Genomic DNA, 25982 nt, shown 5'->3' with positions numbered 1-25982 from the left:
TGTCCTTTTTCCATTATGGTTTTTACAGTAAAAAGAACAAAAAACAACTGTATTGAAGTGAAAATAATTCAGTATTGACATGGACTGTTTCCCATAGCACGGTAACAAATATTTTTGTGCATCGGCTGTAATGGGATGCGAGAAACTATTGATTGCTGTTTTATGCAGAGCTTTTGGTCTGCATGTAGGGATTAGCAAAGCAGATACAGAATTGTTCATGCATTTTCTCTAGCATGTTTTTATAAAACACAAACACTTCTGCAGTGAAGGATGAGTTCTGGATGAAAGTTTTGTGGGTGGAAGAAAGGTTAAACTAATTTTGCTATGTCTTAATGGGAGCAAATTAAACGGGATTATTTCTACATGGCATGCAAATGAAAATTTGGCCACAGTGAAGTTGATGGGGGTTTTACCTGAATTTTGAAGTGGTAGTTCCACTAGGTGGGATGTGATTTTTTTTTTCATTGGTTGGTTTTAGTTTTAGGGGTGAGGGGAGAGGGGGTTGGTGATTTTTTTTCCCTCCAATGAATTGAAAAACCAATCAAGTCTGGCATGTCGTGTATATAAATACCCACACAGGGTGCATTTTTTTTTTTAATTCAAGATGCATCATTCATTTTTTGATGAGGCTTCTAAACTTTTACTAGCGCACCTAAGAGAACATTGCATATTCAGAAATTGACCTGTGTCAGTAAGCCTGATCAGCTAAAGAAAGATCAACCTGCACTTTTGATCTATAAAGTGAACATTGGATTAACAGGACTTGAAACTATTGTTCCATAAGTATAGTGTGGAGTTGGTGAATCGCTTTGGTCCTTTGAAACTTGGCAGACAAGTAAATACAGATTTCACTGGCAATCATGTAGGAAGAGCTTGTCCCTTTGGGACATTACCATCTGAGGTTTCTTTAATGGCAGCAGCTAAGAATCTGGCTTTTACACCCTGAAGTCTTGTGAATTCAGTTCTGTGCTTACTAGGACGAAAATTGGTTGAAGACTGACAAAAATAAGTTAGTTGGATGAAAAATAAATGGTCATTCCTGTCTGAACAAGACTCAAGAATTTTGAAGCACAAAGGGGAATCTGCACTTCTTGTTTTGATACTGAATAAGGATCAGTAAGTGAGCTCTGATTACATGGCTAACAGAATGTAACTGCTTCTGTGAATACTATTTTGCATGAATTTTTCCTAGGCTTGCTTATCTTGAAAAATAAAGTTAATGAGCAGTCTTGCAGTATTGTAATCTCATCAAGGATGAATCAGAAACTTGAAGAATATCAACATAAGTATTCATAAATACTGATCTTGAAAAACTACATTGAGAGGTTTTCCAGCAAAATAACCAAATCTAACCAAGAGAATTTTGTCTTTAATTTGTCTTTAATCTGTTTTTACATATCTTATCTACCAATTGCAGTAAAGCAGTGCTCAGGTAAAGATGTAAAACTGATGGGAGCTGTGGAGTTTCAAGATGTAGACTTGTTTGGGGTTTTTTTTTCAAATGTTCTCTTGCAAGTCTTTAAAATATTTTTTTCTTGAGGGATTTGCAGGATCATCCCTTAGGGGTTACTGTCTTCCTATTGCTGCTTGTATTGAGTCTATGTGGGATGGGCTTTGTAATGTTCTGTTATGTACTTAAGTCCAGTACCTTGTTAGCTTCTTTCAGGTGCATGTTAGCACCAGGGTTTTGTTAACCTTTCTTAAAGTTTTTGTTTGACTATAATGAGTACACAAGCCCCAAATTTGTATCAAAGGCATGGATTAATTGGAGGCACTCACATGCAGATCAGACTTCAGCAGTAAAATAATTGAGCTAAATGTCTGTCTCCTTGAAAGAAGGTTGAAATCACTGACGAGAAAACTAGTTGAAAATGCTTGGAAAATTTGGATTGTGCTGGGGTTTCTTTTCTTTCCTCAAAAAGACCTGCACACCTTAGCCTTGTGTTCGAGAAGTGTGTGAATGGTAATGTGTGAAATGCTCATTTCTGCCAACATGTTTTTACAACCTTTGCTTTATATTTTAGGGAGAGCATGTCTTTGCAAGACATGTCACCTTTGCTCTTTCTGCTCCAATAACAGTCCTTGAGTTTTTAGATGCTGCAAATGTTTGTTGTTGGTGGTGGTGGTTTTTTGGTTTTTTTGGTTTTATTTTTTTTTCCCCAGCTGATGAATCACTAAGAGAAGGGATGAAGGGTTAAGTCCTTCAGAGCAAGGGAGAGTCAATGCAGCATCAGTATGAATTATGAGTACCAAAGGCCACAGGTAGAGAAAAATAAGGCTTCCCAAAGACCAGATAAGAAAACTGATTAACTGTAACCTCTCAGGGAGGTAAAAAGGATAGTGGAAGAATTAAAGACTAAAAGAGACTAGAGCTGTTATGTCTGAAAGGAAATACTTGAAAACTTGCTACATTTACCTGGCGGGCTGGAGTAGAGGAGGCATTTCTAGATTAGATGAGTATAAATGGAGGAACGGAGGAGCAATAGTGAGTTGATATAGGTGCAGCCAATGGTGAAAATGAAAATGTGTGTACCTCGATGCAAACAAATCTTTTTACAGCAAGCTATAAATGCATTTCTGAAAAGTGCAGGTGTTGTATGTATCTGTATGTTCCAGTGCCCTCATGCTCCTAATTATAATGTAGTATACTACAGAAAATCCAGTGGCTGGTGAAGAAATGTGGACAACTGCAGAATAAGTATGGAGGGATTTGCAGCTGCACTGGGATTTTCACTGAGGAAGCGCTTGCAGGCACAGTTCTAAACAAGGCTTAAAAGTAAAGTGTGGAGAATGAAGCCAAAGTTTGCATGGTGAATATCTTTAAAAAATAGGCTAATTTTTTTTTACAGCCAATTGAATGTAAGGATTACCCTTAAAACACTGAGTTTGCTGGGTTGGGTTTTTTTTTTCTGACAGGTAAGTGGTGAGCTGAGGAATGAGAAGGGAGTTTATAGCCATAGAATATCACGCTGACAGGATGCATTGCTGTTGGGAGACTAGTGTGAGAAGTAAGAGTGTAGCTTGTGCAATCAGAGAAATCTTTGTGCTGCACCCAAAAGTGCCTTTTTTTATTAAACTGGGAAAAGACTGCAAATCATAACATGACGTAACTATTTCCAAGTAAATCCTCTTGACAAGCAAACTTCCTGCATTGACAGCTAGAGATCTGCTCTAAATAAAGCAGCAATATAGGTTATGAATACAAAAACTCTCTACAAAAATTTGAGCATGGCTTCAGCTGCCAGATGAATCAAATTTCATGTCTTGTAGGTATATTAATTCTTTCCTGCTCATTCAGTTTCTGTTCTTCCCATGCAACATGCTAATGAGCGTGTTTCTTTTAAAGAAAGCTTGGCAATGCAAACCGACCAGAATCTATTAATTCTGTAAATGATTTTCTTCTATTTGGAACTGAAAATCCCAGTGAAGGAGTTTTGTGCTTCTCTACATCAAACTTTTGACAGGTAATTTGAAAGTAACTAGCAATCAATCACAGTAGCTAAATGAAAGCATAGATAAAAATGCTTGCTGCTTACACAAATTAATGTAATGAAGGGCAGTTTATTTGTCTTTCTGGGCAAACCTGATTGATTATTTTTGGTTTTGTGAGGTTTTTTTGTTTGTTCATTTTTTGGTTAGATTTTGTTTGTTTTTTAATTTGTAGGTGAGGTTGTAAATGTCCTTTAATTACATAAGAGGAAAGAAAACTGCTCCTGGTGTTTCTGCAGTTTTAGTTGCCATGCAGTTGCCAGTTCAGTGATGCAGTTTTTCTGGAGTGATTCAAATAGACTGTGCTTAAAATGGCACAGTGGGTTTCAAAGATTCACTTCAAGGAGAAGGTCCACACACTTCCCATCACATAACCCTGTGGCAGTGCAATTTTAGTTTTGTATTCTCACAGGTTTCAATTTCTCAGTTTTTGTTCTTGGGAAACTTTAATGGTGAAAACACTGCTAAGAAATTGGAAGCTATCTTTAGCCTGTATCTCCAGCCTGATTAATTATGATCTGGTAACTGCTTTCTTTTTTCCCTTTCCCCAAAACTTGTCCTGGCCTTCTTCCATCAACAACATCCCTGAGGAGCTTGTGAGATCCTCAGCTGTTCTGGAGAGCTTCATGTTGTCCAGGTGCAGCGTGCAGTGCTATTGATTGCTTTTTCAGGTCTCTGTGTGGTTCAGCCTTGCTGCATCAAACACTCTGACAGAACTATGCAGTGGGAGTGCTTTGTGGTGGGTAATTGTTCTTGGAGACAGAAAATACTGACTGGATAACCTGATACACAACCTGAAGTTGATAATTGTTCTGCCTCCATCCTTCCAGCTTCTCTCACCCTACTTGATTTTTCTTGAATCATAGTAATACAGCACACTGTGTATAAGTTACACCAGTGGTTGTTAACAACACTCCACAGTGGTTTTAATAACAAAACCTCACAACAGTTCTCACATTCTTACAGAAAATAAGCAAGCGATAAAGCCTGAGATTGAATGAGACACAGACAAAGGAAACCTAAACCAAAGTGAGGAAGATGTTCAAGTAAATCATGTCTGGATTTTTTCTCTTTTTTAAAGTATTCAGCTCTGCAGTGTACCCACAGTTTAGCAACTGAACTGTACCTCCATTTCCAGAAGAAACATTCAGACCAACCTGGCTGACTGTCCTGGCAAATACTTTGTATTGGTGAAGCTAAGCCGGAGATATTCTGGTGGAGGAATGCCAAAAGTCTCTGTGAGTGAAAAGCTGTCTATGTGATGAGAAAATGTCTAGCTTTTTTCTGTTTCACAATTTCTTAGTTTTTTAAACCCCATAATTAGTTGCTATGAATAGTAAACAAACCTAGTATTGCAGGTAATAAAAACCTTTAAATTGTGGTAAAACTTCTAAATTGTCTTAAAATTTTGGACTCCAGAATATTCTAGGACATACAAGTCTCATGATAACATGGTACCTATAGAGAAATAAAAAATGACAAAGAGCCAGTACCAATAATGGTCACAAACAGAAAATGGGACTACTCTGGAGAATATTGCATTGCCATACATGTCTTCCAGAAAGAAAAGCCTGAATGTTGTTGCTCTGTTCAAAGGGAAGACAGAAGGGATGGAGAGATGAGGTGTGTTTATAAAATGAAAGGCCAGAACATAAATGTCTGTGTGCTGTTCTGTAAGTGCGTGCCTTACACCCTGTTTATACTGCAGCAGTTAATTTGAAACAACTCTGGTGATAACTGATACCTGTGTGGGGAGGTGTTGGATGTGACAAACAAAACTGGTGATTTTCTGCAGGACACACCTCACAGTTAACGCTAGGAGCCAGCATGTTTTAAAATAACACAGCTGTTGTCACTCCTAGCTCAGGGCAGTAATGTGTTTTCACAGTTTTCCTTGCTTTAAGACATGTCAGTTCTCACTTTTTTTTAACGTGGTGCTTTTCTCTAGTGTAGACAGGACCAAAGTAGTATGTGGTTGAATTTAGAAACGTTTCTGTATAAAGAATGCACTTTGCACATCCTCTTTCCTTTTCTTTCTCCCATGTTTTTTAGGTTTTTTTTTCAAAGGTTTTCCTGTATATTCTCACATACAGTTCATGTAAAGTTGCTTCTCTTTCAGTAGAAGGGAACATCATTTGTATTATGCAAGAGAGAATAAAGGTAATGTTCCCTGAGAACCTTACCTTGGAAAAAATTAAAATGTCTTAGCCTCATGTTTTGATGATAAGTAGTTACAGTCACCTAAGCCTCTTGCAAAAATGCATTTGTTTCTCAGCTTTTTAAATTCATTTTCAGTGCTTTTGGTTTTCCTTAGGCTGCTGTAATTTCCCCCTGTGCTTAGGCTGATTAGGACAGTGGTCAGCATAGTGAGATGCTGCTTTCCTCCTTCCTGCGTGCTCTCTGTCCTTCCTCGTTCTGAGCCTGCCCCTTCCAGAATGGAGGGAGGTGGTGGGCAGAGACCCAGCCACAGCACTGTCCTCCCCACCCAGAGCTCTGCCCCTTCTTCCACTCCTACCAAAAGCCTCTTTGTCCCTGTTGGCTCATGAGCAGAATAAAATAATCATCTGTTGTTTCCCTCCTGAGCACCAGAGACCATCAGAGAAGCGAGTGTATTACAGGGGAAGAAGAGGGTTTCTTTTTTTTCCCTTGATGCCTTAGAGGTTAGAAAGGGATCACGTTCTGGAAACACTGGAGTTGTGTTTACAGGGCCATGTCTTCTAAAATTCACTGTGGAGTTTGTATAGACTCTAAAGCTGTTTTACTGACAACTTTGTTGTTTCTCCTAATTGCAAGCACCACAACAATAAAAATGATGGTTGTGATCTATAATTTGCCACAATGGCACACTGAGCATGGAGTTGCATTTCTCGCATGTTTTTCTCCAAATAGTTTTGTGGGGTTTTTCTAGTTTGGGGGTTTTTGGGGTTGTGGGGGTTTTTTTGTGTGTGGTTTGTTGGTTAGTTTTTTGTGGTGTTTTCTTTGTGTGTGTGTGTGTGTGTGTGTGTGTGTGTGGTTTTTTTGTTTGTTTGTGGGGGTTTTTTGTTTTTTTTTTTGTTGTTGTTGTTGTTGGGTTTTTTTGGGTTTTTTTTGTTTGTTTGTTTGGGTTTTTGTTGTTGTTGGTTGGTTGGTTTGGTTTGGGTTTTTGTGGGTTTGTTTTGGGTTTTTTTTCAGGTTTTTTGCGTTTGAAATGGGACTTAGAAGCATGACTGATTCAGTCCATTGGATTTCTAAATTTTGTTTGGCGAAGTCAATGCAGTTTGGGAAACAGAAATTCTACATCTGCTTTGCTCATTGCCTCCCTGCAGTGATCATTGTCCCTAACAAATATACAGCCTGAGCAGTAACTAAGCATAGCACAGAAATGGATCCTGCCCCATGCTGCTATGCTTAGTTCTTGTTCAGGGGCTGAACAACTGTAATTACTTGCAAAGCTTGTTTCTTAAAAATCTCTGGGGGTTTCGAGGATGGTTTTGCATCCTGACCATTGGTCCAAATATTGGTATTGAAGCATTTTTCCTACTAAGAACCAAATTGTTTCCTACAGGGCTCAAGGTGGTATAAGTCTACCAGCCCTGGGGGCCTTGTCCCAGGTTGGAGGTTTTCTCACAGGTACTGAGGTAGATCCAGTCTGTCCTGTTCCGTACCTGTCCCACCTCTTGCCACCCTTTCCTAGGAACCTAGTGGCAGTGACAGCAGCTTGAGCAGGGCAGTGTCAACTATTTGGAAATGTGCCCAGCTCTTTGGGCCATTTGCTGCCTGATCATCCATCCCTGCCAGCACACACTACCAAAACCTGGCCATGCAAACCCCACACAACCATCTACTTTTCACTCTTGATATTAAGCTTGGAGAAAATAAAGCATATGCACATTCCTGAAGAAATAAATTTTGGGAAGCCAAATTTGCAGTTCCTATTTCACATTCTTTTCTCCTTTTAAATCAAAATGTGAATGTTGTGATATGCAGTCAGTGCATATGGTGATCCTTGCTGTTGCATCCCGTAACAGGAGGAGGGAGAGGAAGTGTTTTTGTATTTGCTTTGCTCTGAAGTCTTCTTTGTCTTGCCAAAATTTCTTCTTTGGCATTTTTTCCATATCTGGCTCATTGAAGCCATGCATTTGTTTTCCATTAGTTGCCTCAGTTAATGTGATGAGTTTCTTTATTATTATTTTTAAATAGTGCATTTTAAATGAAAAAACACACTCATTCAATGATCTGATGAACTGATGTTATTTGCAGTCTTTGCCTCCTGTCCTTCTTTTCACTCATTTTCCTTCTTTTTCTCTTTGATTCACATCTTTGAGCCAGCTTTGCTCATGCATATATCATTTAATGTGTTTTCTTGTGTGTGGTACTGCACACAGAAACCCCCAGTAAAACCAAGTCTGCCGTGAACTCTGCCCAGCTCACCTGTGTGCTGGGAACAGGGCACTGGAGGTACCAGGGACAAGATAGTGAAAAGAGCAAGGTGTGGTTAAGAAGCACTAACATTTTTGAAATACCTGTCTAGGCTGGTTGACTGAATCACTTTCCATCTATCTACATTTTCCACATCTGCTCTGGGCTTTTTCTCCATTGACAGAAAGAAGTAGAAATAAAAAGTGCACAAGAGAGTAAGTATTGAGAAGTAACATTGAAGTAGGATTTTTCATGTGCTTTTTGTGTCCTATAAACCCACCACAGAAATAGGGCCATAGGATCAAACCTCCCAAACTTCATACTATAAAGCTTCCTCTATCAAAACCCTAATTTTTCCCCTTTTCCCTTAGTAAAGATTTGAGGCAACAGATAAGTCTTGAGTCTTGCCTCATAGGCCAAAAGTAATACAGCATACACTGGCAGAGAAATTTAAAAGTTACATTGTCGTCATGACTGCATTTTTTAAAATGTCTTTTCTCTGCCAGCACTTTTGGTCATAAGCCCTCTTCAGCAAATTCTGCAGTCACACTTGTGCCCTGAATCTCTACTAGCCATAACAGGGGAGGTAATTTCTACCACTGAGTGGTTCTGTATTTCAGAGTATAATCAGTTAAAATCAGTAAATATTTATTGGGGTGAGGTAGCCAGAGAGACTATGCTGGGCATGCTGGGATGCGGTGTTTCAATTAATCCTGAAATGTTCTAACGGCATTAATGTACTGCTTCTTCCTTTCATTTCCTTTCCCACCTCAGAAAGTGATGAACCGAGGGATCAATATTTGTTCTGTTGAACCACATGTTTAAAATTCCAGTTTGAACAATTTTCTCCTTTTTGTGCCTTTGCCTTTTCTCTGTGTTTCTTCAAAGAGGGAAAAAATCCCCAGGCTGAGATATTAGCTGAAGAGTTTTGTCTCTCTAACAGAGAGGTCAAAAAATGTGAAGTGGCTTCAGAACTTGGGCATACAAAAGCTCCCTGCATTCAATGGCTGCTTTAGATGTAGGTTTTGAAGAGGGAATTGCATCTCCCAGCACTCTGGTGAGGCTTTTTAATGCATTAATTGATGGGCAGAGGAAAAGCCAGGCATGAGTTAATAACAGAGGAGTAATTTAGTCAGAAATCAAGGTCTCCCAAGAGAGAATTTAACACTGTTTATCCTCCCCCCAAAAATACTTACTTTCCCAGTTACCTTCACCTCTTGGGGAGTTTTTTACCTGTGATCAGCAGCAGTTTGATGTCCTTGGTTATGCCATGTTGCTGTCCGTGACTTGAGTGCATGGGAGAACTGGCTGCAATCACCGGATAATCGCCCCGTACCTGCCTGGCCTCCATGCCCTGGCCAGGAGCCTGCCTCTGTCCCAGCCTGTTGTGATTCACTGCCCAGTTTATTGGTGCAAATTGAGGCAATTGAGGTTTACTCATGGAAGCGTGAGCTGGAGCAGATGAAATGCTGGCCTGCATCTTGTCCTGTGGCTGCAGGGCACCAGCCCATGTGGAGGAGCAGCAGAAAGCTGTGAGAGGCAAATCATGCGCTGCTGCCAGGATGTCTAGGTATCCTCTCTAAATGCATTTTTCTGCCCCAGTTTAATATCCCCAGTGTTCAGGTCATTTCCCTTTTACTCACTACAAGGAATTTCAATGCATTTCCCCATCCTCAACCTTTCCACTTTGCCGTTTATTCCCTGCTTCATTATTAGCTGTGTTTGAAATAGGACACAGAGACATGTATGAGTGGAAAACCAAAGGAGAGGTCCCAAACTGTGCTGTTTCTATTAATGGCAGGGCTAGCAGCCAGCGGGTTCGCTTGGTTATGCCAAACCCAGATTAGACAGTACAAACCCTGACAATTTGGTATTATTTTCTGAAGAAATTATTCAAAGTCTATTTTCTAGTGTGGAGACGAGACAGCATTTTGCATGAGAAGAATAACTTTCTTTAGCTGTTGAGCAAACATAGAGCATCTGCCTAATATATATATCCAAGAAAATGTAGGCCAAAATGTTCATTTTGGAACTTAGTGGATGAAATTTTGTCCCTTTAGAGTAAATGGGAGATTTGCCATTGACTCTAGCCAGGCAGGCGTTTTACCCGATACTTTTTACATATGTTTTTATGTGTTACGATAATTCGAGAATGAACTAAAATAGTCCTGTAGAGAATATATGAGGATTGTTCTTCTCTGGCTTAGGGGGAGCAGTCTTCATTTATACTGGGGTCCTTGGAAAGAAATATGGATGAGAGAGCCTTTACTGCATTAACAATACATGCTTCATCTCCTATCTCTGTTTTGTGTAATCCATCAACAGCAGCATTGCACAGTTAGCTGAGAAGGGAGCGCAGATGGGAAGAAAATGTTTGAAACCAGATCTGAAGGCGGCTGAGGTGATGTTGTCTGGATGGGGCTTGTAATCAGCAGAGAAAGCAGAGTATCTTGCCCTTTGAGGGTGTCTGCCTTAGGTTGTTCCAAGTCTGTGATTCAAAGCCCTAGTTGGGCTTCCGACCTCATTCTGGCTGGATATCTAAATGCTCAAGAAATCATTAGTAGCCAGGAGAACTCTGGGGCGTTTATTTGTTTGTTACCTGCCGTGGGGAGGTTCTGAAGAATCCTTGCGGACTCAGACCTTGTCATTTCAGCCAGGCCTCTGCCTCCCACCATCAGGTTCCTTCAACACCCTCCTTATGAAGATGCATCTTCTACCTGATGAGAAACCGACGTTATGAGCTGGTTTTATCCCCTGCTGCACAATGCCTGTGCTCCACAGTCTGCTTTGGCCACCTCTGGCCTTGATTTGGATATGTTAGTTTTGGCCTGGGAAGTTCCAGCCATCCAAGGGAGCTTGTCCCTTCCTGGCTCAGCCACCAGTTAGTGCTGGCCCTCAGCCTGGAAGGCTGCTAATGTAAGAGAGAAAAGGGGTAGCTGGAGAGCCATTTTCTGTTCAAGATCTTTGTCTTGGAAACTTCCATTCTTGTCCTGGTCAGAACATCTCCCGGGAATGAGTAAGTGGTTTGGAACTTAGGGAAGGAGAGAAAGAGGATGAAGTTAATGCCATGGTATTTTCTGTTGCAGGACTGTGGTTAGCAGGTAATTGGGGGAATCCTCTATTATTGTAACTGCACTTAGCTTAAATATGCAGTGGAGCGGCCACCTAGAGAAAATAAAACCATAGCTAATATAAAGCCCAGGTAAATCAGAGCATGAACAGATATTACAAATAATTGGTAGGATAAAAATGCTGGTGATGCTGTTGACTGCAAAGTAGAGAAGTCCCAAACTTTTCCTGACATATCTGCTTTGCCCAGCTCATGTGTGAAAGCAGTAGAGCTGTTTGGATGGTATTGTATGCAAGTAAATAAGCTTGTCTTCTCAGAGCAACTTGGGTGTCTTCCTGTTGCTGTGATATGACTAATCCCAGCCACATTAATTCGCTTCCATGTAGCTGAGAGACATCTGTATTTCCAAGTGGATCCTACAGTTATGACTACATGGCAGTTACTGCGATTAAAAAGGTGTGGCTAAAACTAAAAGATTATTTAAGTGCTCATTGCTGAAGACTTGCATCTGTTTAGCAGCCTAATGGTGCACAGTTCAGAGTGGTGCAGGTTTTTCATTTCCTTGGTACACTACTGAGTCCTGAATTCTAGCTGGTTCTCCTGCTATAGCCCTGTCCCTTTAACCTAGGCAGTAATGGCATAAAGTTGTTGCAGTAAATAAAAACTTCAGATAAATGTTTTATTGTTCAGGCAAAGAAGCCTATGGGAATATTTCAACTAATTCTGATTTCCTTTAAATATTATCTTGGCCACAAAATACTATTATTTGTCCTTGCAATATGATTTTATTTTTTTTTTCTGGAAAGCTTTAACACAAATTCTCTTGTATCATGTTGTCATGTAATAAATTTTTGTGGTTTGGTTAATGTTCTGGTTTAAGCCTGTTCTAAAACAGAAGGAAGGAAAGTAGCCTAAAATAGCAATTAGAAGAGAGGTTTGAGGGCTATGAATTATTTTCTATTTCTGTCACTAGTTTAGGTCTCAGCTCAGCATGCCTTGAAGTTGCAGGAAATGTTTTATTGATTTCAGTAGATCTTGGTTCAGGTGCATTTAGTCTGACCTTGGACAAGTCAGGTGCCTTCTGTGCTTGGGACTGAAAAGTACACGTTTTGCTTACCCCTCCAACAGATCGCTATAAAGCTTCATTCATTCACATCTGTAGAGAGCTTTAGGGCTTGTAAATGAATGCCACTTTCTAAAGTAAAAACTATTATTTCAATGTAGATTAATACATTTTACCTTCCCAGCAGCTGCCAACAATCTGTTTAGTGCAATGAAATTCTGACAGCCTGTGTCAACAACTGAAAGTAGCTCATTCATGACAGAGAGAAAAAGAAAGAGAAAATGCAGACCTGAACTCTTCCCCTAGAAGAGAATGGCTTTGTGTATGAAAATAAAAATTTTGTCTGTCATTTCAAAAGGCCCTCTCATAAAAGAAATGCACGTTAAATTAAAACTGCTGTTATTTTTTCATTCCATCACACTACGGACCCCTCCTGGTTCTTGATGAAGAGTGAAGTGAAATATCGCACGACTGAGCTACAGAGAAAACAGCAAGCTGTTCCAAGTGCATAAGCCAAAATGAGCATTCAGAGAGAGATCACCCTGTCATGAGCTCATGCTGGCGATATGTTTTTTTTCTACGGGTGTAAACTGAGATTTGAGCCTGAGAGAGACTCCATATTCAGCCCTTTAGGAGCACTTTTGTGTGTGTTGTTTTCTTTAGAATAGGCAAGGAAGTTGTGAACTGCTCCCAGACCTAGAAAAAATACCTACAGCCACAGTGAGTTTGATAGCCTCCTCCCCTTCCCTCCCCACCATGCAGCAATAAACTGAAGATAGAGTCAGAGAGAAAGCATGCAGATTTTACTGAAGGGACAATGTCATTTTGCCCTGTGTGATTGCTTGGGTTTGTGTGGTGATCTGAGCATTTTGCCTGTTTTCATTTGGAGGGTGGTAGGCAGATGTAGGTTTGTGGCAGGCAGAGGCAGGGACATGGTCAGGGCTGGGAAGCTGAAAGGCAGAGTGAGTCCCTACGTGCGGCAGGCACGATCTGAAGCCTGATGTCCCTGCCCTGTGTGGCAGTGGGGAGCCCATCTATCATCCCAGCAGCAGCTCTTCCCATGCAGAGTGGAGGCTGTGGGGTAGCTGTGGCATCCCTGAGGGAGATCTTCTCCTAGAGACCAGCTCAGAGGCTGGCTGTAAATAGGGTCCTTCCCTGGTTTATGTGAAAGGAAAATAATGTTCTGGGCAGAGCCCAAAGTCAGCAGAGTGCCTGGTTTCTCTCTTCTCTGAATTTTCAGCCAAGTAAGTACTGTGCTGTAGAGGAACAATGTCATTTGAATTCACTAGGATCTTTTATGCCTTTCTCAGTGTTGGTTTGTTTTTACTAGATGTGAGCAACACTGGGATTTCTGGTATAAACTGCCCCTTCCAGGCAGCCACACCTCCCTCTGCCTGAGGTCTACTCCCAGCAGAGTATAATCTGTTGCTCATCCTGTTCTAGACCTAAACACTTCACATTTCCTTTCAAGAGTATCATATTCTTATTGGTAAAGTCTGAAAAGCACAGCATTAATTCTTTTCCTGGGTGACCTAAAAAAGGCTAGTAACTCTTGATAGGAAAAAAATGCCTTTAAAAATGGATGCACTCTTCTAATCCTCAACGTGCTGGTACCCATTTTTAGAGTATGACTGCGGCTGAGGGCATCGAGGCACTGGGAGAGGCCACCCCAGCTGTGCTGTACCTAAGACATCTACTCTGATGAGCATATTTAGGAATCCAGTTTCATTTTTCTGATGGCAGTTTTCAGCACAGTTCAGAGATGGGATACATTTTGAGTTATTTTGAAAGAAGCGGCCATAAACCCTTTGATGCAGGAATTCCGAAACAATGTGGTCAAGTCAGGCATGAACACATGGCAAATGTAATTGAAATAGTAAGATGGGCCTACAGACAGTTCTTGCCTAAAATTAGCTGTAGGAATTTAGTCTTCCTATGATAGCTTCTTGTTCCTGTTTTCATATTCTAGTGCATGAATGTACATGGGTTTAGAAGTCCTGCATTCCTTTTACAGATACCTAGCAGTCTTTCTTTTTCCTCTAAATACATTACAGAAGTTTCTTATGCCTTACTTAAAGGCTTAAGAAACTTCTCCTTCCTATCCTTTTTGGCTGAGTTCACTCTGAAATACACTGATTTCTGTATTTACTGCAGTATGATACATGGAAGCATTGCAACCCATACCTAGGATTATGTTAAAGGTAACATTATCAAAGATGTGAATATTCATGAAGATTTTAGGAGTGATTAAAAAAAAATTAGAAATGTATTTTTGTTGACTATTTTGTGGTGGGGAACAGTCTGTTGTGGGTAACAGTGTGATGTCCATGTTTGAAGCTTTAAAACCACTGCTGTGATGCTGTGATCTGAAGTATTTCATAGTTGATGTTCCCACCACCAGAGCGGAAAATACATAGCTAAAAAATTGATAAAAGCCTGTGTTGTTTTATTCTTGAACATACAATACACACACCAGGGAAAAAAAAAAAAAAAAAAAAAAAAAAAAAAAAAAAAAAAAGGTCAGCGGTGAAATACATCTAGAACAGGCTGGGAAAATCAAGCAGGGAGAAACAAGCCCAGACCCACTGCCTCAGGATGCAGGAAGTGTAGGTTGCATTGCTGATGCCCTTTGTGACGGCACTCATGCAGTGAGGGCTCCACAGGGAGCTCCCCGCCCCAATGGTCTTCGCAAACTGCAAACTGTTTGGCACTAGAAACTGTGATGGTGAGATGGTTGGGGCTTTTCTGGCATATGACCCCACCTTGGGTCTGTAATTTCAGGCTGGGGCCCCTTAGGGTGGTGCTGTGACACCTCCAGCTGAAGCACGGGTTGTTTCACCTCGTGGGTCTCTGTCCATTGCAGGATGTAAATGTGCCCTATCTTTGTATCTGCCTGCAGTCCTCTGTGGAATGGTGGTTATGAGCCTTCTCAGCCCCATAAAGTTTCTGTAGTGATAAACTCCCTAAAAAAATGATAAGATCTTGGATAATTCAATGACAGCACCATAAAAGTGGGATTTCCCCCTGCTGACATGAAGAGGCTCAAGGAAGCTGTCAGAACTGCTTTTAGATGCAGTTTATATGACCTAAATTAAAACAGGAAATCAACTTCTGTCTCCAGCACTCAGTCTGGCTTGCTTTCAACCAGATAGGATACATTAAATAAGATTTATATAAGTTTGTTTTCACATCTAGTAAAAATGGGTGCCTATTGAGAAGGTGCTAGGTGATCCATTACCACTGACCAAAATGACACGAGCAGAATTACCCAGCAACAGTTTACTGACAGCTGCCAATACAAACAAACCTGCTACAGGAGGTAACACAAACATCTGCTCCCCTGTGGCTGCTGGGGGGTTTTCACCCCATCCATCCTCACCTCCAGCTGTCACCTCCCCAAAGAAGTACGTAGTACTGCATAATACTGTGCGCCCTGAAAATCAGCAGGTCAGGACACTTATGCTGGGACAAGGAGGATTGCTTTGTTCTTGTATATTTATAGCTTTGTCTTAATATACTATTTAAGAAAACGTGAATCTTTCAGGAATGTAATTGCGGTAGTGTCAGCTGTGGCACAGCAACCAAAACTCAGGCATCAAAACTTTATGAAATTATCATCTGGAAGAGGAATACAAAGGCTCAAAAACTGCTGGTGAATTCATTGCTTTTAGTGTTTGCACAAGTGAGAGAGAGAAAATAGCCAGGAGCATTAATTCACACGCGGATTACACTGTATTTCACTTTTAAAAGCAAAGCTCTTTTTTGATTTACAGCTATTTAAAATAATTACTTAGCTCAATGCAGCAAGGGAATCAGCTGGCAGAGTGGCTTAGCATACTGAGATACAGCTTTATGTGTAGACCCTTCCTCCTCTCAGTGCCACAAGCTTGAGTCCTCAGCAGGGGCCTCAGCTGATGAAGTGATAGCAGCAGGTTTCCAGTCTCAAGCACACTGTGTGGGCTGCATTTCTGCGATCAGGGCAGCTGCCCTGATCAGGGAAGCTGGATTTTCATAGATGTGAAAGCCAGAAAGGAACAGCCTAATCGTTTAGCCTGACTTCATTTTACTCTGTAATTCCTGCCTAAGGCCCTGTCATTTGTGGCTGAAATAGAACATTTCTATTAGCTGTCTAACCTTGATTTAAAGACTGCAAGTTGCAGAAAATGCATCCTATCCCATGGCATGCCATTGCAATCGTTCTTGCTATTTGCATCTTGTTTGCAGCTTGAACTCTATTAACAGACTTTTAACTTCCAACTGCTGTATTTTGGCTCGCTGGCACCACTAGTGCCGTGCACAGTGCCGGCCAATGTTAACATCAGCTGACATCACTGAAGGGTAATCTGACAAGAGCTAATTCAGAGCAATCCTCTACTTGGTGACTTCGGTGTCTTCAGATATGGTTGTAATGGTTCTGTTTTGCATGCTCTCAGCCAGTTCTTGATTTTCAAATCTTCAAAGCTTAGAGAGAGAGATTGGGAAGCACAGTAAATGCTAGGATATCATATCCTGTAGATACGGAATAAAGTCTATAATGCTGTACTCACATCCCAGATTTAAGAGGCTGCATCCCGATGAAGATTATCTGGCTTTGGAGCTCCTGCAAAAGTTTTTGGTCATTGCATACTTTCAGTATCATCTGCCCTTCAGACAAACACATCAGATAACAGGATTTGGTCCCATTTTGTTTCTCACATCTGTGTCTTTTTTTCTTCCGCTCTTCTACACACATAGAATTTGACTACTGGATCTGATTGCAGGTTGTGATCTGTTATTGTGTGAGAAAAGTTGATAATGTAGATAAACTCATAAATTTTATATGAGAGTTCAATATAGTAGTCAAGGGAGATATTATATCCAAGGAGTATTAAATCCAGTCTGGCATATATTTTTTCATGCTTTCTGGAGCTACCCTTCAGGTTTTAGAGAGGCCACTAAGGTCTGCATTCAGCAGTGGCAAGCAGATGGCAAAAGACAGCTTTATTTGGAATGCAACCCATGTAGTGGGAAGCTCTTGTGTGTTTATTTCTGGCCTGTAAGGGTGAAACCTTTGCCATCCTAGAGATTGCTTCAAATCTGCATCAGCTTGTTGGAATAACAGAGAGCTAAAGAAACATAGCTCTAGTTTTAAAGATAGTTTTAAAGATAACCCCATATCATGTTAATTACAAATGAGACAGTGACGAGAAATCAAATATGGGGTCTTTTACTTTTGGATAAATCTCATTGCTAGATCAATTAAATCTGTGACCAAGTTTATAAATGAAATACAGGTATAGATATAAAATTGCTTAGGATGTCAACATCTGAATGTAGACCTATCTAGTAGAATCTAATTTAATTATGTTAATATTTATTTTAATATTTTGATATTTTCTATAAACTTTGTTCATAATAAAGGATCAGCTAAATATATTGTGCATAACAAGAAATGTCTTCATCCTGCAGTAGAGAGTGGGATAAATTTAACATGTGTAGGATACAGACAATTTTTACTGGCAAATCAAAATATATTTGAGCAATCATTTTGACAAGTGATGTGACACTTGGATTTGCAGCTGGGAAGGTGTGTAGAAACAGAATAGGATTGACAGCAAAGAGATTAATGAAGATCCATAAAATGGAAACACAAAATTGGGACAGATTATTAAGTCTGGTTGACAATATATGAGATAAGTGGACTAGAAATAAAGTTAATGTGAAAATATTGATCTGAGTAATCCTACTTAGATGGTTATATCTGAGTGACAAATTCTGAAGTAATTGCCCACAGAAGGCAGCAGCAACATGCTGTACAGAGCGGAGCAAAGGCATTGTGGTATATCTGGAACAAAACTGAAAAACCCAACTACTACTATCTATACTACAAACAGTATGAAAGCCTTTCTTACCTTTGAAGACAGACTCAGGTATATTATATCCAATCAGATTCTGGCAACTACATAATTTTTCATCAGAGAAGGCCAAGCATCTATTATTTCACAGCAAAAGGAGTTCGACAAATTAGCTTGTGCGTAAGAGTTAAATGATGGATACCAGCGGAAAAAAAACCCTCTTAATTACATTTCTCTGCATTTATAAGGAGAGCAGTCCCTACATAGCTTTTTATTCTAGTAACTGTGACCAGCCTCCATGTGGACACCAGCAAATCTTTTGTGCAGCTGACACTCCTTCAAGGAGGTGTTGCTGAAATCAATATATGTGTGCCTGGGGAACTATAAATAATGAAACACCTGATGCTCGGCAAAGTTAACGCTTTCTCCATATATCACATATGGCTGAATATCCATAGTGACCCCAGCCAGTGAGGCTGGGGACAACATCCTTCCTTAGATCCAGCTGCAATAGTTGAAGATATTAATGCTTCTCCACCGCATATTTTTGCCAGAAAGCTGATTTATATGGGCATTCTGTAATCCAGCATAGGAAAAAAAAACCTCACTGGGGTTAATGGAAATCATTGTTTCAGCATTGCTTAAACTAATCTGTGTCCTTAGACTAAACCCACAGAGGATCAGGGAACACCACCTGGTAGGCAGAAATGGAAACATGGTGCCCACTGGCTGAAAAGCAGTAACAAGCGGCTGAGACCATGCTGTCTTCAAACAGCAGGAAATAACTTCATGGAAAATTTTTCAGGTTTTATTTTATTTGCTTCAGTTCTGTCTGGAGCAGCTCAGCCACGCTCTGCCCTCAGCTGGCTGCTACCGCCCATCTAATGAGCGCTGGAATGGATCCTGCAGCGCTCCCGCCCTGCGTCAGCCCCGAGTCAGGTGGTTTGGCTCAAACTGCTGCTGCTGCTGGTTTGCAGCGAGCCAGGGAGCGGCAGAAAAGGAAGCGGTCATACTGCTTTACCACCTCAGCCGTGTCTTCAGCATGGGAGGGTCACATCTCCAGCTGCCACTGCTGTTGCTTGGGTGAGGCAATGTTTGTAGGTAGAATTAACTGTTATTGATAGGCCTTCATGGTTGCAACAACACTATCTCTGTTTCAGTGATCTTTTGCATTCTAGTGTCACACCCAGCTTTAGTTTGCTATAGTTTAAATCTCCTTGAAGGAAAAAGAATTTCAAATTAATCCAAGGAGGATTAAGCTTTAGTAAATTCTGATTTGCAAATATGGGCTGATTAAATTTGAGCAGAGGATACAGCTATCACCTTCCAGTTTCTCTCCTTGCTCCTTTCCTGGAGGTTGAGTCCCTGCCGCAGGACAGCTGAATTTGGCATGTGGAGCTGCTCGGGAGCACCAGAGTTCACTGCCTTGCATGATGGGTTAGAGGGATGCTCATGTAGGGTTGCCTGGTGACACCAGCTTCAAAATTTCGGTGACTTGAAAAGTGGATTCCTACGCTGTTCATGTGCCTACAAAGTCAGAGGTGGCCTGTCACTGTGACACACAAAGTAGTCACACGCAGACAAGAGATTTCGCAAGGCAGAGGTCCTTCAGAACGAGCTTCCAGCTGAGAGAGCGGAGAAAAGAGACCCCTTTGTTTATTTCTTACTTTTTATACATTTGTGGGTCTAGCAGAAGATTGGCTTTTTGGGGTTTCCACCCCTCAGCCTCAGTGGCCAGACCAGTTGTCAGTTACAATTGTTTTCAGGTTAGAAATATGCAAACAAAGGACAGAGAATAAAAACAAAGGATTTGTTTATGTTACATCTGTGGGAAAAGGTAGAAAACTGCTCTAATATTCTACAGTAGCTAAAAGATCTGACTCCATTTATGAAATTCAGAAAGTCTTTAAAAAAACTCAGAAAAACCAAGGTAACAGTGGCCACCTCCACGAATGGAATGGGAGAACAGCAGGAGAAATAACTTTCTGCTATCTAACTGAGCAGGCTGGCTCACCAACAGACAATCCCTTCTAACTGGAATGCTCACATATTTTGTGTACTCTAACCAACATCCCTCATCTTCAAATAATATGTTTATTCTCCTGTCCACTTTTTACACTGGAAGATTTTGTAGGTCTGAGGAGCTGACAAGTGTCTTCATTATGAGAGTGATCTGTTGAGGATGTAGGAGGTGGCTAATGCATTAAGACTTTGACACCCTGATTCCCTAGGGATAATGTCATTGTGGCAGCTTCCCCCTGTGTCTTAGAAATGTCAGTTCTCTTTTTTTGTGTAGGTCAGCATGTCACTGAGAAGATGGGGAACCGCAGGGGCAGCTAAATATATCCAGGAGATGGCAAACATCTCCTCATGATTTAGAAACTTCTGTTTGTGATTTGTGAAAGAAAAGAATGAGGTCATGAACATGGCAAAAGAGAGGAAGAAAAAATGTTTAAGAAAGGGATGGAGGAAAGAATAGACTCAGAGAAGGCAGAAACACAAAGAAGGTGGAAGAGCACTTAAGAGGTAAAGCTCATGCTCAAAGTAGGCAAAACATCTATAGTGTCCCGAAGATGCAGTATTTCTGGAAACATGCTGTAGTTGGGCAGTGCTTTCATATGACTTTACTTCATATAAAGCTGTTACAGTGCCCTGATTTCACAAAATACACGAATACTGCCAGAACCCCAGATAACTACATCAGTCTTACTTTTTCCCTGGTATCTTCATGCGTGCTGTATCTGAATACAGAATTTTGCTCTTTAGGCACTGACCATGTCAACAGCAGGTTTTGTTTAGTTTTTTAGTGAATGTTCCTGATTGAACATGATTCACGTGTTTTCTTAGTGACAGCATGGGCTGCATGGGACATGGCTGTTTTTCCAAACTTGCTGTGATTCAGTGGAATTCAGGCATTTTCATATTGAACATCTGTGACTTGGGGAGGATCCATGCCTTTTCTCAATGAATATGAACGAAGCTGGCAAGGGCCTCTACATTTCCTTCTTGCTTCTATGCTTGTAATTATCACAGTGTATAAATATACAGAGACTTTCTCAGAATGTGCCTAAGAAGTTCTGACAAGATCTAGCTTTGCTCTGCCCCGTTTCTCTGTGTAAGGAGGCAAGTCAGATATAGTGGATGGAATCTCGTGTTCCCCCTCCTGTCCATGCAACTACACACCTGCAGTAGGACTTCTAAACTTACTTTAGAACCTAGTTCTTCCTCTCAACCCAGATATGTGATATTGTGTATGTCTCAAAAATGTTGGAAAAAAAATCCTCTTCCCCTTCTTCTCACTGTTGCAGTGAGTTTGCTCCCTCCTCAGAGTGCTCTGGCAGTGTACTTGGGTAGTTCTTCCATGACTTGGAAAAGAGGCAAATAATAAAATAGCTGGCCTCTCAAGTGCCCCTTCAGAGGAGAGGACTGAGCCACAGAACTCCTCCTGCTACTTAAGGTCTTTGCCCTGATTTTACTTGTCTGTCCTAGGATGAATTTACTGTTCTCTGAACAGCTGTTAGATTCTTGCCAGAAAGGTGAAGTTAAGTTTGTAAAGGATAAGTGGGAACAGCAAGAGACTGGTAACCACTGAAGTATTGTACTTGGCTTTCATGGATAGATGGATGGTTGGTACTTAGCATTTATATGATGCTGTGTATTCTCAGTGTCATCGAAGAAACATTTATTCATTCTCAGACCATTCTGAGACAGATATGGGAGTCAGGAATAGTGGTAAAGGACAGAAGTTTTGGTCTTGCTGAAACTGGTTTTAGTTTCTACTTAAAGCTTACTTCTGGTAAATGCTTTCCTGCCATGTCGAGTTGCTATTCACTGACCTAGTGCTAGGATAACAAGCAAGCCATTCAACGGAAAATGAGGACCAGAATATTAAGGCAAGACAAATCCTTGTTGAATTGTGCAAACTCGTTTATCCTCACAGATTTCCGTTTCATTTAAATTCTTCTCCTTCACGAGCCATGCCTCTGCATCTAAGGGCAGCCCGTACGCTAGTCACACTTTGCCCCATCATCAGGAAGCCAGCTAATTCTCCGAGTAATCAATTTCGGCGAACACCGCTCCGAATTCTGGGCGGCACTGGAGCAGCGCCACACCATCCCGACCGGGCGCGACACGTCCGGACGCGGTCGCCCCCCCAGGCGCTGGGTGGGTGGGCGGACTGCGGCCCGCAGGGCTGCGGGGGCGGCTGCGGGGCGGGGGCTGAGCGGGGCGGCGGCGGCGGGAGCCGCTCTCCCGCCCCCTCGCACACGCTCGCCCTTCCCGTCACCGGCGGCGGCGTTCGGGAGTTGCTCCCGCGGCGGCGAGGCGGAGGCACCTGCGTGGCGGCGGCGAGTAGCGGGGCGCAGGCTTAGCGATGCCGGCTTAGCGGCCCAGCATGGCGCGGCGGCTGCGGGCCGGCAGGTGCCGGGGCGGGCCGGGCGGCGCTGCCCCGACGGGACGGGCGCTGGCGCTGCTGCTGCCGCTGTGGCTGTGCGCGGCGGGCGGCGGCGCGGCGCCGGTGTATAACCTCAGCCTGGCAGTGGACGAGGGGCTGCCGGCCGAGACGCTGGTGGGCGACATCCGCGCGGGGCTGCCGGCGGGCGCGGACCCGCCGGGGGGCTTCCTGCTGTCGGAAGGGAGCGGCGAATCGGCGGTGCTGGCGGACTTCCACGTCCAGCCGGAGACGGGCATCATCCGCACGGCGCGGCGGCTGGACCGGGAGCGCCGGGCGCGCTACAGCTTCGCGGCGGCCACGCTGCGCGGCGACGTGGTTCAGGTGGAGATCGCCGTCACCGACGTGAACGACCACCCGCCACGCTTCCCGAAGGACGGTCTGCAGCTCAACATCTCCGAGCTCAGCCCGCCCGGCACCGCTTTCCGCCTGCCGGCTGCCCGCGACCCCGACGCCGGCCGCTTCGGCACGCAGGGCTACGCGCTGCTGGAGGAGGGCGGCGCGGCGGGGGAGCCGCCGCTCTTCCAGCTGCGCTATGTGAGGCCGGAACCGCTGGAGCTGGTGCTGCTGCGGCGGCTGGACCGAGAACGGGCGGACGTCCACCGGCTGGTGGTGGAGGCGTGGGACGGCGGCAGCCCGCGGCGACGCGGCCGCCTGCGGGTGTCCGTGCGGGTGCTGGACGAGAACGACAACGCGCCCGCGTTCAGCCGCGGCGAGTACCGGGCGCGGCTGCGGGAGGACGCGCCGCCGGGCACCGCCGTCTGCCGCCTCCGGGCCACCGACCCCGACCTGGGCGCCAACGGCGAGGTGCGGTACGCCATCAATCGCCGGCAGAGCGACCCCGACGGCTACTTCGCGGTGGAGGAGCGCAGCGGCGTCCTGCGCCTCCGCCGCCCGCTGGACCGCGAGGCGCGGGCACTGCACCGCCTGGTCGTGGAGGCGCGGGACGGCGGCTCCCAGCCCGAGGTCTCCAGCGTCCTCGTCTCCGTGACCGTGCTGGACGTGAACGATAACCGGCCCTCCATCCGTCTGCTCTACCTCACCGAGACCGGCGGCCCGCGGGTCTCCGAAGGGGCGCGGCCCGGAGACTACGTGGCCCGAGTCTCCGTCTCGGACGCCGACGAGGGCGGCGGCGAGGAGGGCGGCGGCGGCATCGCGCTGGCCCTGCTGGGCGGCGACGGCGCCTTCGCGTTGCGGGCGGCCGGGGCCGGCGTCTTCTTCCTCTGCGTGGCGGGGCCGCTGGACCGCGAGAGCCGCGACCTGTACGAGCTGCGGCTGGTGGCCACGGACGGCGGCGCGCCGCCGCTCTCCGCCGAGGAGCCGCTGCTGCTGCGCGTCGCCGACCTCAACGACGAGACGCCCGCGTTCCCGCAGCCCCGCTACCGCGCCGCCGTCTCGGAGGCCGCCTCCCCCGGCACCGCCGTGATCCGCCTGACCGCCTCCGACGCCGACGAGCCGGGCTCGCCCAACGCCGAGGTGCGGTATTCGCTGGAGGGCGACGCGGCCGCCCTGGCCCTGCTGCGCGTCGACGCGAGGAGCGGCGCCGTCAGCACCCGCGCGCGCCTGGACCGGGAGCGGCAGGCGGCGCTGGAGCTGCGCGTGGTGGCGCGGGACGGCGGCGTCCCGCCGCGCGCCGCCGCGTGCCGCCTCAGCGTGCGCGTGGAGGACGCCAACGACAACGAGCCGCGCTTCGAGCGCGCCGTGTACCGCGCGCGCATGCCCGAGCACGCCGCGCGCGGCCGCCGCCTCCTCCAGGTGAGCCCCGCACGGGCCGGGCCCACACGGCCCCGCACGGTCCGACACGGCCCCGCACGGTCCGGGCTCACACGGTCCGACACGGTCCGACACGGCCCCGCACGGTCCGAGCTCACACGGTCCGACACGGTCCGACACGGTCCGACACGGTCCGACACGGCCCCGCACGGTCCGGCCCCACACGGTCCGACACGGTCCGACACGGCCCCGCACGGTCCGGGCTCACACGGTCCGACACGGTCCGACACGGCCCCGCACGGTCCGGCCCCACACGGTCCGGCCGCCGGGGCCGCTGCCCTGGAACGCCTCGCTCCATGGCACCGCCGCCGCGCTTCAGCACTGCCGGGAAGCAGGGAGCGCGGCCGGTGGAACTCAGATAATCAGCACAGTCCCCGGACCGCCATCCTCACAAGTGCCCTGAGAAATGTGTTCCTTGTCCCATAAGACTTGTAGCATGGGTAGCGAGCACAGAAGCTCAGGTCTTCAGAGAGAATCGTGCCAGCTCTGGTTAAACCTCGGAGGGAGTTAAACCAACTGTATAATACTTCTGAGGACTTGAAATGTCTTCAGAGAGCCAGTAGGACCCATTCCCGAGGGCAGCACGACCCAAACTGAACCAGAGAGAAGGGCAGACAGTGTAACACACAGAGGCTTGAAATTAAAATGCACTTCAGGGTCTTTATGAGGGTTCCCGAACTTTCTGCTAACGATGTGAATCAACTCACCCTGCCTTTGCAGAATCTGATTAGTCCTAATAGAGAAAAATGTTCTACTTTTCCATAAAACCCTACATTCTTTGCAGGTGAAGTTGAATGGAAGCTTTGGAGGTCCAGAAATTGACAGAGAGCCTTTTTGCTTTTAGCTTGGAAGAGCATTGCAGAATGTATACCTTTGAACTGAACAAAGCCTTTTCCATCAGAATAAAATTCACAGCAGTTGGGCCTGAGTGAATGCAGGCATGTTTCTGAGTTTGTGCAGAACTTAAATGAATTTGGGAAAAAAACATTACTTAAAGAGGAGACCTAGGGAGAACTGCAATGTGTTTCCTCATTTGATGAAAAATCAATCTGTCTTTATCTTCAGGTGGCCTACTAAATTTTTTTTTTTTTTCTTTTCAAATCATGAGTCATTGATGACATTTTGGGTCTGACAATAGTTGATTGAACAGAAGGTGTTTTCTTCTCTATAATTTTTTCTCTTTTTTTTTTTTTTTTTTTTTCTTCCCCCCCTAGTTGCACACTGAGCTCAAAAAGTACTCAATTTGTACAGTCCTAATACAATTTAATCTATAAAAGCTTTGGGAAGCTTGAGCTCATGGAGCTTTTCATTTTGTATCCCAAGCCAAAAAGAAAATCCCATCACTGCCCATTCCTTTTCCTGCAACACCATGGGGAAAAAAAAAAAAAAAAAAAAAAAAAAAAAAAAAAAAAAAAAAAAAAAAAAGAGCCGTGCTCCGGCTTTTCTCCGTAAAGCCCAGGAGAAAAGTGATACCGTGATTTTAGGAGCTGGCCGTGCGCCGGGGAGGAGCGAGGGGCGTTGCGGCAGCCCCGGCCTCTGGCTCTGGGCGCGGGCGTCCGTGGTGCTGAAAGGCGGCGGGGCCGACGCCGTCCCGGAGCGCTGCCGCAGCCTGATAGCGCGGCGGGGCTGATGGATAGCCATCGTTTGCTTTGGATTCAAGCGGATAGAAGCCTCCTGAAGGGTTCCTGAGCGTTTTAAAGAAAATAACCTGTGATTGTGGCTTTACTAATTTATTTTTTTTTCTTGTAGGTTTTGATGAATGAATAGTGCAGATTTTCCAGGGCCACACGTGTCATGCACTGTGATGTCATGTAGGTGGATATCACTCGCAGTGAACTGAATTTTGAAAGTGTCACCATACTGCCATAATTCTGTTTAGAGAGTAGAAAGAAATAGTCACGTCCT

The 25982-nt window shown here is 44.5% G+C and overlaps 1 protein-coding gene across 1 annotated transcript in view; it reads left to right on the top strand.

The window, feature by feature from the left end:
• The first annotated feature begins 22247 nt into the window (after window positions 1–22247).
• DCHS2 (dachsous cadherin-related 2) overlaps window positions 22248–25982 on the top strand; it is a 103748-nt gene continuing 100013 nt past the window's right edge. Inside the window, exon 1 of the mRNA XM_040065388.2 lies at window positions 22248–24059. Coding sequence (XP_039921322.1) covers window positions 22248–24059 — 1812 coding nt within the window. The remainder of the gene's footprint in view (window positions 24060–25982) is intronic.

Source organism: Hirundo rustica, chromosome 5, assembly GCF_015227805.2.
Source record: "Hirundo rustica isolate bHirRus1 chromosome 5, bHirRus1.pri.v3, whole genome shotgun sequence".
NCBI lineage: Eukaryota > Metazoa > Chordata > Aves > Passeriformes > Hirundinidae > Hirundo > Hirundo rustica.
This window is presented reverse-complemented; position numbering and strand designations above follow the sequence as displayed.